Source organism: Doryrhamphus excisus, chromosome 22 (genome assembly GCF_030265055.1).
Source record: "Doryrhamphus excisus isolate RoL2022-K1 chromosome 22, RoL_Dexc_1.0, whole genome shotgun sequence".
Taxonomy (NCBI): Eukaryota; Metazoa; Chordata; class Actinopteri; order Syngnathiformes; family Syngnathidae; genus Doryrhamphus; species Doryrhamphus excisus.
The window spans coordinates 3,944,118-3,957,514 of record NC_080487.1 but is presented as its reverse complement, the minus strand read 5'-3'; the positions used below and the strand labels follow the sequence as shown (position 1 = coordinate 3,957,514).

The window sequence follows — 13,397 nt, the reverse complement described above, 5'->3', positions numbered from 1 at the left end:
AGAACAGCAATATTCAATATAGCCGACTTTGCTTCACCTTCATGATCCCATTCCAGTTGTCCCCAGTTGAAACTCTGAAGAGCAGCAAAAACGCCATCCCAAAGTTTTTGAATGTTGCATAGCGGCCCAGGCCCTCACATGGGTGGAGTTCATCACAAACTGGGAATCCAAAAAGAGAAGAATGAATGAGGATAACAACAGGACACAGGTGTCAACTCAAGGCCCAGGGGCCAGATTCGGCCCGCCATGTACATTAAAAAATGCGTTGTATCAATTCTGACAGAAACTTTGTACTGTATGCAAATTGAGTTTTGTATTTTTGTTATTGTGGTGACTCTCGTTGGCAGGCAGAGGTTTCAGTACACTGTATCTTAATGACTAGCATATTTCATGCCAAATGACTGAAAACAGTCTTGGTTGGTGAAGTTTCACCTCAACTGGCTGCATATTACACCAATCTTCCAGAGTTCATTTCAATTGTATGGTTTCCTGGCTTTCAAACACTGTCCACAAATATTCAACAGCGCTGATGTCAGTGCTTTGGGAAGGCCATTCCAGAAGCTTAATGTTAGCCTCTTGGGCCTTGTTCCAAAGTCTGTTTGGGATCATTCATTGTCCTGTTGGAACACTCAAGTGTAGCCAAGCTTCAGACATCAAGCTGTTGATTTGCGGTGACGCTGAAAAAAAACAGCTGCACACCATGACGCTACTACCACCACCACGTTTTGACAGTCGCTGCACAGTTGACCACTCCAAACTGTAACTCGGCCAAATAGCTGAATGTTTCATGTCATTGTCATCTGACCATAAAGCCTTTGGAGTTCCTCAGACTCTGCCATCGTTCTGAGTATTGGTCAGAACAAAGAGTGCCGCTATTTACAAAAGTAAATGTAAACTTAGGACTGGAAGTGTACAGTAAATGACACATGCAAAGAGTGGCCTTACTCAAGTCACCAAACAACTCCACTCCCAAGGCTGCGAAGATGAAGAAGAGAAGCATGAAGAGAAGACCAAGATTCCCCACCTGTGGAGCGCAAAGAAGAAGAAAGGAGCATTAGTCAGAGAACAGAAATCCCGAAAATACGAAATAAACCAGCAACACAGGGAAAATATAAATATCGTATTATTGTGAGGAAGTAAGTGGGAAATTGAGGAAAAAGCAGCCAGAAGATCTAGGAGGACATATATTTATGAAGAATCAAAAGGCATAGGGGTCCATTTAATCCTGCTCTTAGTTTAAGTGAAGAAACATTTCTGTATTTTTGTGTAATGCAAACCAGCATCAAAAAAACTGCATTCACCGCCAATACCCTCGATTATCAGATTCTCTAAAGCTCGATGTTGTATTTCTTTGTTGAAATGCGTAATCATTATAAATTAAAAAAGCAGAGAATCAATGCTGCGAAAATAGGGATGTGTTATTTTCTCACACTCCAAATTATCAGCTGAAACACCCTCCAATCTGCCAGCCATCACTCACTCGGTCTCTTTGCACCTACATTCACTTCCCAATGACTGCACGGGTACGCATATGCAAATACGTGTCTCTCGTTTTGGCTGCAAGCTCAGAGGAAACGCTTTCTTGCACATCCGCTTCTGTTATGATACCAAAAGAGCCATAACAGGAACAATGATGGGCATGGAAAAAGGGTTCAATGCTCGCAATGTACCTGAGGCAGGGCTTGCATAACGGTGTCCAGCAACGCTCTCATTCCCACCGCCATCTTCAAGAGCTTGAGTACTGTAGATAGACAAACAGTCATTAAGTCATTGCACTTCTAACGGGAACCCATATTCTCCTGGTGGCAATGAAGTAACACCCAGTCTCATTCATTATGCATAACAATGCAACATACGTTGCTCGAGGTGCGCGCCTGAAGTTGGATGAGATGACTCCTAGGTGATTAGTGCAGGAACTTACTGAGCACTAAAAACAAGCAAGATGAAAGACAACCCCAAATATCTCCACGTCATTAAAACCCGGGTCACCACTCCAAACAACAAAGACGTAATATAATCTTGAAGATAATTAGTTTTGCCAAAAAAGCTGTTGTTAAACAAGTAATCGGGATGGAACGGTTACTTGCGTCATAGAAACAACAATTTACCTCACACGAGAAAGTAAGTATATTCATCTTGGAATGCTTTTTCTCATTAAATTACTTTTCCCGGCTTTGAAAAGCCCATCCAGCATCAATAAAACGTTCCACAGTTTCCCAGCTGCTGGTAAAGCATGTAACTTGCATATTGAAAACATAGCTCCGAATAGACTCTTGGGATTCGTCAGCATTCTTTAGCTATATTTAAAAGCATCTCTTATAAACTCAGTCGACAAAGTGGATGCTGACGGCTAAAAACGTAAAAACGGTTCCTTCCTTCTATGTGCAGCTTCCTTGCTTGTATATTTTAGCGGGGGCCCCACACACTCATGATGTCTTTAAAGTGTACACTTTACATTTAAGGGGTCAGAAGCTGCTTTAAACCAACTTTCAACTGGATAGCATTCAGATTGCACACCGAGGAGTCATTTCAACTTCAAAATCCCAGGTTTCCACCTCAATCGCTGCCAAATCTAATCCAGGTTTTAATTTGTTGCACTCATGTAGGTTTTTATTACATTCTGTTCTCCCTCCAGAAGAATGAAACTTTAATTCATTTACGCTATTAAGATCGTTGCTGGATAGCAGCTTTTTCACTCATTGATTTTGCAGGTGACAAATGTTAAATCCTTGGCAGAGGTCTACACTTTCTGAGTGCTCCCGTTGCTTGATGATATTTGGCACAAAGTCCTAAATATGAGCAGAAACCACATGCATTGGAAATGTAGCTACCCTTATTTTTTTTAATCTTCTGTTAGTCCTGCGTAGTGTATCATTTCCTTTGACGCACTTTTGTGTGATGTCAAACAATAAAATGGCTGAGTAATATTTGGCACAGGTACATAACATAGCTCAACGTAGCTACATGAGCTTCTCAGATGGAAGATTGAAAATGAATGGCAACTAAAATTAAAATCAATTACAGTACAGCAGTAGTTTTCCAAGTCTTCACTAAGAAGAAAAATAAATAAAACCAAACATAAAATGCAGGGTTTAAATTAAACTATTTCATTATTAAGGCAGGAAAAAATCTGGATCAAGACTTTGACTAGGCGACTCTAAAGTCTTCATTCGGTTTTTCCTCATCCATTCAGAGGTGGACTTGCTGGAATGTTTTGGAACCCGAGTTCATTTCAGCTTGAGGTCACCAATAGATGTACTTTCTGCTTCAGGTTTTTTGTGGTAGACAGCAGAACACAGCAAGTTCTAACGAGTCTTGAAGCAGCAAAAAAAGCCCCAGACCATCACACTACCACCACCATATTTTACTGTTGGTAGGATGTTCTTTTTCTGAATGTGGCATTACTTTTATGCCAGATGTACTGACACACACTTTCCAAAAAGTATTTTTCCAAAGGTCTTCAAGGGGATCATCAAGATGTTTTCAAGAAATCAAGAAAGAGGGTGAACACATTTTCACACCACTGAAGCTAGAGTAAACTTTCACCCTCAAATGCCCCTTTAAACCACTTCCATTCTTTCCCTTCCTGGTGTAATCTATTTTCAGGTAAGAATTATTAATCATTGTCATGTCCTACCTCATTTATTACAGCGTCTGTGTAACTCGCAGCCCGATCCACTTACATCCATTATGCATCTTGGCTCTCCAAAACTACATTTCCTTTCCTTTTACCCTTCAAACTCTCACTGCGGTTTCTCAGCTGATTGTTTTTTTGTGAGTACCATCTGCTAGCTTCCAACCCGACCCAAACCACGCTGAGACCTGCCATATAAAAATGACAAAGCAGGAGACTCCCAGGGTGTGTTACAAAGACATCTTAAAATCACTGGACTGTGATGGAGTGAGTCAGGGAAAAAGGGAGGAGGTGGATGGAGGTTGTTAGATCATACCTCGCGCAATCCTCAGCACTCTCATGATGCGGATTATAGTCGGGTTAATAGGCAGTGAAGCATTGACCTCAATCTCCTCCAGGGTGATACCCATGATGGATAGCAGAACGATGGCCAGATCCAGCTGGTTCCACCTAAACACCAACACAAACCATGCATCACTTCCGTTCATTGGGTCAAAAATTCCGAGTGCTTGATTGTCACACCAATATAACTATTTAAAGGGGACCTATGATGGTAATTTGTGGCCCTTTGTAATGAGTTATGTGGAGTTTGTCCATGGGTGAGAATGGTTGCTTGTTTATATCTGCACCATCCTATGTGTGCCCCGCCTCTCGCCCAATGTCCTCTGGGATACACCCACGACCTTCAGGAGAATTAAGCGGCATAGAGAATGAAAAATGGAAACACAGGAGGAAAGGATTGTGTTTAGACTTACTTCCGCAGTATTACAAAGTACATTTTCACCTAGTTTGAAATGTTTTACATGTTTTTGTGCCTCAGTGGGAGTTGTTAAAGCTGCGTATTCACCGTATATCTTTTTTAATCATCTAGGTCTGCTTGTTGGCTCAGCTAATTACCTGCAGAACAAAGCATAGCATAACTTCCCGGGTTGTTAAAGTGACTAATTTATACTTCTCGGCTGGTCGGGGGTGTCTCTAAATTTTGAGGCTATTAGCATCTTACCACTGCATGGACCGATCGAAAAAGCAAAACATTTTTACTTTTCAGTTTATTCCACCAGAGCTAAGGTAACATGGAAATGTCTTCAGAGTAACGAAGCCAATTAAACACACATCAGTGGCGTAGTTTTCATTTCATAGAGCGAAATGGTGCAAGCACACCAGACTGCTTCACATATCCGACTTATTCAAGTACAAAATGTTTGGAACAAGATAAATGTGTAAAAAGTTAGTGACGATAATGGTGGGTGTTTGTGCTAATCAGGTTTGTCCAGTTCCAGTGTGTGAGTGTGTTATGTCAGAGTCGAGCGCAGCCAAATGCACACAGGAAAGCGGTCTATTCTGGCAAAGAATGCACATGACCTCTACGTGGGTAGATCTGTTCCAAAAACACAATGCCTCCAACTGAGGTCTGTGTGAGACTGTTTGCTCTCATGGGATGCGTGGCAGCACGTGTGTGCTTATTATGGTGTGGTTTTCATTGGAAGCCAGAGATTTCAAAGTCATGAAATCATCTCAGGCAGCTTGTTTTATAGCAGTTTAATGAGGACCTTTTTATTCATACGGGCTTTACCGAAAACCATCCGCAAAAAAAAAAAAAAAAAAAAACCCTCTCTGTGGTACAGTCCATTAAAAGCAGGACTTCCGTTTCAGCAACAGCATCACAGCACGTTATAAACGGGTGTCGGTTTAAATACTAACTTGTCCTTAAAGAAGCGTCGAAAGCCAAACGCCACCAGCTTGAAGACCGACTCCAGAACAAAGATGAGAGTAAAGATGTAGTTACAGATCTTCAGCGCTTCATCCAGCTCCTAATGATTGAGAAAAGAACATCACCTGAAACATTTGGAATCATAATTCGCATATCTACTGACGTCTGAGTGGCGGTAAACATGGTGCACGTGTGTGTGTGTGTAGCGACCAAATCTGCCAACAGAACTACATCTGCCAAGAACCTCACATGTGTACTTCAGCTGCCATCTTGATGGGGAAAAAAAAACAATCCAGGAGGTTATTTTAATCTGTTTGGCAAGCGTAGATGGCTTGTACGTAAGTGAAGTTGCTGTAGCATTTAGATTGCAGATTTGAGCTCAAAGAAAACCAACAATGTAAGAAACTAAGTTGGTAACCGTGGCAACGCTCAGGTTAGGCATCTGACCTTGGGTTGCTGGTAGTGCTCCATGGACATCGTGATGACGTTGAGCCCGATGACGATGGTGATGAACAGGTCCAGGTAGTGGCTGGTACACAGCTTGTGGATAATCAAACGAGTCGGAGAGTAATCTGAGTAGTAGGGCTTACTCTGAGCTTCTGTTGGAAGTTGGGTTTGCAGGGGGGGGGGGGGGGGGGGTGAGGGGGGGGGGGGGTACATTGGAGGAAGAGGAAGGGGAGGGGTGGCATTCATAAAGTGAGATACGAGATAACGTGATGGGACTCTGTGAAGTAGACGTGATGAGTTAAGGAGGAGAGTTGTCAAATCTGGAAAAAAGGTTAGTTAGTTGGGAACATACATAAGATAGTTAAACAAAACATCACTTTAAACGATGGACCAGATAATGAACAGACCAAAGAGACATGTAAACCCTCCTTTGTCTTGCTGTCAGAACTAATTAAATCGATTGGAGATCAAGATCTATTTCAATAAACTTTATCGTTTAATAAGTCTGTTTGAATAAACCCGGAAAAAGGAAGGTGCCGTTATATTCAGACAAGGAGGTTTCACTCTCTCTTCATCTGTTTCTCTGCTCAACCAGCAGCTCACCTCTTTCACATCCATCCTCTCAAGAAAAGGGCATAACGAAGAAGAAACTTCCAGCTTCATTTTCACCTCACCGGGGGAGGATGGCAGGATGTGCTGGGTGTTTCGATGAGGAAGGGATCGTAAGGCTGACCTCTCAGTCACCTTATCACCCCATTGGCTGGAGAAAAGTCTCCGGGGTGTTGTGAAGCTCTCATTCGCCCAATTAGCTTAGGTGCAGCACTGCAGCTGAGTAAGGATGTTCCCCACGGGTGCATGGGTGGTTAGTGTGCGGTTTGTGGTGTGTGCCAAACGTACAGTAGACTACTCTCATTGGGGAATAAGACATAAGGGCTGAATCAGCTTTTAAAGGAAAAAAAAAACTGTCCATCCAAGAAATATATGATTTGGGATTCCGATAAAGATGAACTATAAAATACAATATAGGCCATATGTGTAACATACTGCAAGTGTCCATTCAAATGGCTGTAATTCCATTGTGACACTGCTAGTAATTCATTCATTCATTTTCTACCGCTTTTTCTCACGAGGGTCGCCAGGGTACACTACACCCTGGACTGGTCGCCAGCCAATCACAGGGCACATATAGACAAACAACCATTCACACTCACATTCATACCTATGGACAATTTGGAGTCGCCAATTAACCTAGCATGTTTTTGGAATGTGGGAGGAAACCGGAGTACCCGGAGAAAACCCACGCATGCACGGGGAGAACATGCAAACTCCACACAGAGATGGCCGAGGGTGGAATTGAACCCTGGTCTCCTAGCTGTGAGGTCTGCGCGCTAACAACTAGACCGCTGTGCCGCCCACTGCTAGTAATAAAGAACAAAATAGAAAAAAGTTGTGTTATTTTGCTCTTAGTTGTCTGTCAATTTTCTTAATATGACCCTTAATATTTCCTTATACAGTACATTTATATATCCATGTCTAGTAGAAAGAGTGCAGTTTTACACCAAGTAGATACAGATAAAGTAGTTTTTTGAAGATCTAAGTTTGGCCACAAGCCCGTGTGGGGATGCAATAGCTCCAATCCGCAATTTGCAGGCTCCAGCATATAGTAGGCCAAGGAAAACAAAGTAGCTTTTAAAGAATCGGCTTGGGGGTTAGTGGGTTTGCCGCCATGGACCAAATGTATGTGAACTAAATTGAGATAGATAGATAGTTATTTCTAGGTCAAAGGTACTGATTGGGCCAATGGAGAAGAACAGTGAGGGAGAAGGAGTATCTTATCCACTGAACACTTCAGAGCAAACCTGAATTAAACAATCCCTTCCTCATGTATGCTTTGGAATATTATTCCTGTAAAAATGTCAGAGACAAACCAGGGCAAATTCTGCTTAGGGACTTAAATCTTAGATCTTTTTTACCTGATTTTTGTTTTTATAATAGTAAATGTACATTTTTGTTTAGGGGTAGCAAAAAATAAGATTTAATATGATATGTACATATGCACTGATTGAAGAATGATACATTTTCCAGAGTCTAAGTCCCTTGCTAAGAATCTGCCTTGGGTCATACGCACACATTAAAAAAAAAAAGAAAAGAAAGATGTACCATTAGTTCCAAAAACAACCCCAAGACCGATGTTCCTTTACGGGCTTTCAGAATCATTCACCTTCCATAAGATCAATCACGACTACAGGTGAGGATGCTGAAGGCTTCAGGTGGATTTGGCCAGAGAGTTGCTTTTGGATGCGGCCACTCTCAAAAATATAATCCATACATTTCCGAGGTGGTCTTTTTTTGGGAAATACAGACACGGTAACTCTCCCTTTGTGAAGGACTGATGAATAAGGACCAGCACAGTACAGCACTATGGGAATACTGTGACTGCGTGGGTGAGCGTAGGTTGGATTGGTTATGGTTCTGGAGCACAGTGCTTGTGCCCAGCATGTTGGTGATCATGGGGACGTGCAGGTTGCGGTCTTCAACGTATAGTTGGCCGTGAAACTCAACACGATACTGATATACGTAGCTGCTCCATTTCTGGGTCATCTCTGAATGTATCTTGACGCTGTGGTAGTTGCACGATGGATCCATAACTTCAAGAAAAGTGCGTTTTGGAATGAAAGGTAATGACTATAATACACAAGACCTAAAAAAAAAAAGATTGGGGGTAATATGGATGGCCGTGAAAGGAAGAGCTAGGCATGCAAAGCAGTAAAATTTAGTCTGGATTTACACTACATGGTTCAAGAGATATATTTGGTTTCTCCCATGTGGCCCCCGATTCCGATATGGGTCTTGGTAAAGAGAAAAGAACACATGAAATCAGATGTTCTCAATCTTTTAAATGTGGATAAAAGTCCGATATGAACCAAATGTCTGCCTTTGCTACTGAAGCATATAGTGTATATACTCGATATATACAATACTGCAACATTGTGTACCTGAACAACATACAATCAGAGTGCAGCTTCAATAATTAGTGGATGGGATTGGATGAGTGAAGATGATGCTAACATCTATTATTCATCCATCAAGTGTTTTGATTTGTGTAGATCAAGTGTAGAATTACTACAGCTTCTGTGAGGAATGCTTGATCCAAAGCAGCAAAGTGAGCCTGGAAAATCTGAGTGGAATTCGGATTACAAAGTTCATAGTGTGTCTTTCTTTATAGTGCATCAAAAAAAATCACTAATGGGTTTCAAAATGCTGGACTACTGCGTGGTGAAGAGGACAACTCAAGGTAAAGGGCTAAAGTACCTTGAAACAAAAGTGAGACCAAGAGCGACAATAAAAGAAAGAGGCCGACAAAGTGTGTGACGAAGGAATTATGAGACTGTTCAATTCTGATGTTGAAGTTGAAGAACTTATTGGTTTTGGTCCACAGCGATGGATGACTTTCCTGGTAGGCTACTGTTTAACTTGCACTATTACACACACCGTTTGTCGCTGTTCTGAAATTGGCGCTCTATAGTCCGGAAGTTACGATAATAATAACCTGGTACTAAATTGGGCTCTTAGACCTGCAGTGTAAATCCAGTCTTAAAAACAAAGAAGCACTTCCTCCAATTGCTCTATTTTACTTTTCTACTAAGCTGCTTTTATGCCTCTGCCCTTCGTGGTGAATGGTTCTGGACTAAACCTTTAGACTCTGTCTGCCGTCAGAGTCAAAGACCGGATACAGATATTTGGAATCCAGCAATCCAGAGTCTAAAAACAGATATCAACAAAAACAGTCACTGTAAGACAATAACAACAATAACAACAAAAACTGGAATTCCAAAATGCTCTGCTGCCTTGTGCGATAAATATCAAAATGCCTAAAAAAAAAAAGAGTGTGAAGGAAGGAAAACAATAAGAGAACAGTCATCCGTCATGACTCAAAGTGGAGCGGAGCAGCAGAGCAAATTGTAGAGTCCAGAAGAAAAAGCATCAAAGAAAAAAAAAGAAGACACAGAATCATCCAAAAATGACAAGGCATGAAAACAAACTCTCTCATCTGCACTCACAGATTGACACGTACGTATTGTGCTTGTTCACATGGTTGACACTAGCCGCTCGCACACACACACACACACACACACACACACACACACGCTCACATTGTGCTTGTACACGTGGTAGACAGACACACATACAGTACATTGTCCTGGTTCACAGATAGACTGACACACCTCTTTCTGAGTCATACTTGAGCAATGAACCAACTGAAATGGGGGGACTGGATGGTAAAGGAGTGAGTGGAGGGCGGAGTCACAGGGATAACGGTGATGACAAGGCACAGGATGATGGGAAGCTGGCAGCATCACCCCCCTCCCCTCCCCCCTCTTGTTAAATGCGTGGCTCACTAACCACAAAGAATCCCCGTTGTCGAAGCTAACAGATCCTGTCTACGTACTATGGCGTCCACCCGCAGCATCCTTTTTTTTTTTTTTTTTTGGAGTGGTTTGCATGCACACACAGCAGATGCAAATGGCGTGACACTGAATGTAATGTAGAGCTTAACTTTTCAAACAATCCTCAACTAATTTATTGTGAGAAAACACATATTAGTCATACAAATGAGTGTAAAGTACTCCTGCTGTATTGTATGGGGATTTAGTCTACAGTGTCTTTGCACATTTACTATTTATAGATCTCCATGAGATATATACATATATATAATGTGACCAGACCTTGCCCATATTGGTCTTTTAGTACTCACTGTACATTTCCTTTCCTTGAGATATTTTCTGCCTTTTGAGACTATCTGCAATTCTCTTGTTAACATCCTTGTTGATAAAATATTCATCGAGAAAGTTCTCAACATGCAACATTCATAATGAGCAGCGTTGGAATTTTCCCACCATAAAATATACAGCTTTTCCATGCAAAGGACACTGAATGTTAGCGGTTCCAGTCTCTTTGTTGTAACGTCGTCAGCATATGAAAGCCTATCTGTAATCTGTGTCAACAGATACGGGCGTATAATGTCAAACGGGGTTCACCTTTCGCGGTTACGCCCGCAAATACTCAACAAGCGAGTCACTGAGGAAGAATACACTATGCCTTTTCAAATTTTTAGAGTATTGTGACTGATCTTTCAAGGTACATGGAGTATTGTACTAATGGGTACTAATAGAACCCATAAAGGTTCTGTCGTTAGAGCTTGTTTAAGGATATCCTTATATATATAATAATAAAATACTGCAGTGTAGTGGTCTTATTATTCAGCTACAAAGGTTGCAAGTGATTTTTATTTTTTTAGTACTTTTAATTTGTATTATATTTATTACTGTATTTGGTGTTTCATTCCTTGTACTTCCTTAAGGATACGAGCTGACTTCCATGAAAACTTGCATCGCAGTCTCAGACCACCTGTATATTCATTCAAGAGGACAGTGAGCTTAATTAGCTAATTTAATGGATGTTACATGCATTTATAATGTGAGTTAGAACGTCTCTATGGTGTCTCATCGGAATACGGATGCAGGTCAATGTAGGGCAAAGCATGCCAAAAACACCCTCTGATAACTCAAGCAGTTGCAGTACATTCATGTTGGTGCTGCCCCCCCCGAATGTTGTACTGCAAATTTAACAGGTTTTCTTTCCACCAGAACCACCTGTCTCAAAGTGTTCCCCTAGTCTAGATCTGACCATATTCTAATGCTATATCACACGTCCTTTGAGACCTCCTCTTCCAATCCTCCCTCTCCTATAGCAGCCCTTCCCTAAAGGAGCACTGATATTAATTACACCCCCCCCCCAACCTCACGGAATGGAAGGAATAGAAGACAGAAAGAAAGTCAATGTGAAATTTCCGGCTAGATTTATCTCTGTTCGAGCTGACCCAGATTCAGCGAGGCACCATCATGGGATGGTGTATGCGCTTAGTCAAGAGGCTGATAGTGAGGCAGAGCTAAAGCAAGACAAGGAAAGAGACAGCAAAAGAGAATTCATTGATAAGAAGAGCTACACATGGAATATTTGCATGTATTTTATTTGTATAGCAATATAAATTTACTTAGCCAATAACTAACTAATCTGAAATAAAAGTCATTACCGAAGTGTGACAGCTTTGCATACGATTTACATTAATGTCATGAGACTGAAAAAAAGTTCAGAATGTTAGCAAGTGTCTGATTTGCATAAGGGCTATTAAAAGTTTCATAAGGCCTTTCTCTATCATTATGATTATGAACTCAAGATCGCGTTGAAATGAGGTTTCACTAAATATTCTGTCAAAATGCTATTTTTGTTCTCCTTTGTAGCTTGCATAAGGGTTTTCACTTTCATATAAATATGAAGCAACATGTTATACAAACACTGCGTTGGGGGGGGTGCAGACCTGAGCATGTATCATAATATTTTTGGGATATAAAAAGCTACAAACGTTAAACCATATCATGAAGAATAATGACATTAAATGTGATCTTGCTAATGGACCTCTGCAGATGCTTCCACTGTCACTTTCTTCTCATCTATGTCCCATTCCTGAAGAAACTCCTTCAACTCACTTGCAATGTTTTCACCCGTTTGTTCCTCCGGGAAAAAAAAAAAAAAAAACTTGTGTGGAGACAGAACGACTTCAAAGTCCAGCCGCTGGTTACGTATGTAGTGGACCATGAGGCTAAGATACGGCTACTCCATGTCTGTACATCTGGTCTATCCAAAACAAACCACTTCCACATTACAGATGGAGCAACAATGTCTTTGTCGCTCAGCTCATTTTCTCTATTTTGGTTCTTTTGTTGTTTGCTCTGCTTTCTCCGTCAACGTCAGTGTCCCATAGCAACTAGAAGATGATCGGTTTTTGGTTTAAGGACCACGACACATCATACCGCTAATCTAATGAGATGAGTATAATCTTCATTGTTGGGGTTGCAGCAGCGGCGGCGGTGTATTGCAGTGGACAGTGATGGATTGCAGACAGTATAAAGGAGCTGTGAAAGACAAAGTCACAACAGAGAAAACAGCAAATAGCATGTCCAGCGGACTGAGGGCTGATGGAAGAGAGGCAGGAGGGCGGGGGGACGCGTAATGGGACCCTACCTCCCATGATCACTGAAAACTTAGAACCCCGTGCCACCATGGTGGGCGGTCATGAGGAGTCGGTGGCGGTGTGAGGAGTTAAGGGACAAAACAGAACATGCTGGAAACGCGGTACCTTTTAATGTGCCTTCAGATAGGGCCCAACTCACCCCCGGAACCATTAAATCTAGAGGAATGAGACTAGGTTAGTAAGAAAGCGGGAGGTGAAAGCAAAGGAAGGAAGGGTGGATGAACGATAGACTCGTGAGAGAGTCAAAGAGAAAGAAAGAGGGAAAGAGGGATGGAGTAAGACGAGAAGGAAGCAGCGGAAGATTAAGCTGGTTTAGGTTCCTATACATTTTGTCTTTCCAGAGATTCTGAGTCCACTTCTTCGGATTCGTAGCAGCTATTCAATATAAAAGGAGGAACAGGACCTAACCATCTCATCAGTACACCTTATCTACCGTTTTAGTCTTGGCGAGTTTGCTATAATCCGTTTATCTAACCTGTCGTTCATCTTGAAAGCTAACCGAAAATGTGAGA

At 41.6% G+C, this 13,397-nt stretch overlaps 1 protein-coding gene across 1 annotated transcript in view; it reads right to left on the bottom strand.

The window, feature by feature from the left end:
• Window positions 1-13,397, bottom strand: part of cacna1g (calcium channel, voltage-dependent, T type, alpha 1G subunit) — a 146,780-nt gene that overhangs the window by 15,824 nt on the left and 117,559 nt on the right. The window contains exons 28-34 of the mRNA XM_058061836.1: window positions 12,991-13,041; window positions 5,793-5,944; window positions 5,336-5,445; window positions 3,951-4,084; window positions 1,671-1,741; window positions 946-1,024; window positions 38-159 (exon numbers count right to left, since the gene is read on the bottom strand). Of these exons, the coding sequence (XP_057917819.1) occupies window positions 38-159; window positions 946-1,024; window positions 1,671-1,741; window positions 3,951-4,084; window positions 5,336-5,445; window positions 5,793-5,944; window positions 12,991-13,041 (719 nt within the window). The remainder of the gene's footprint in view (window positions 1-37; window positions 160-945; window positions 1,025-1,670; window positions 1,742-3,950; window positions 4,085-5,335; window positions 5,446-5,792; window positions 5,945-12,990; window positions 13,042-13,397) is intronic.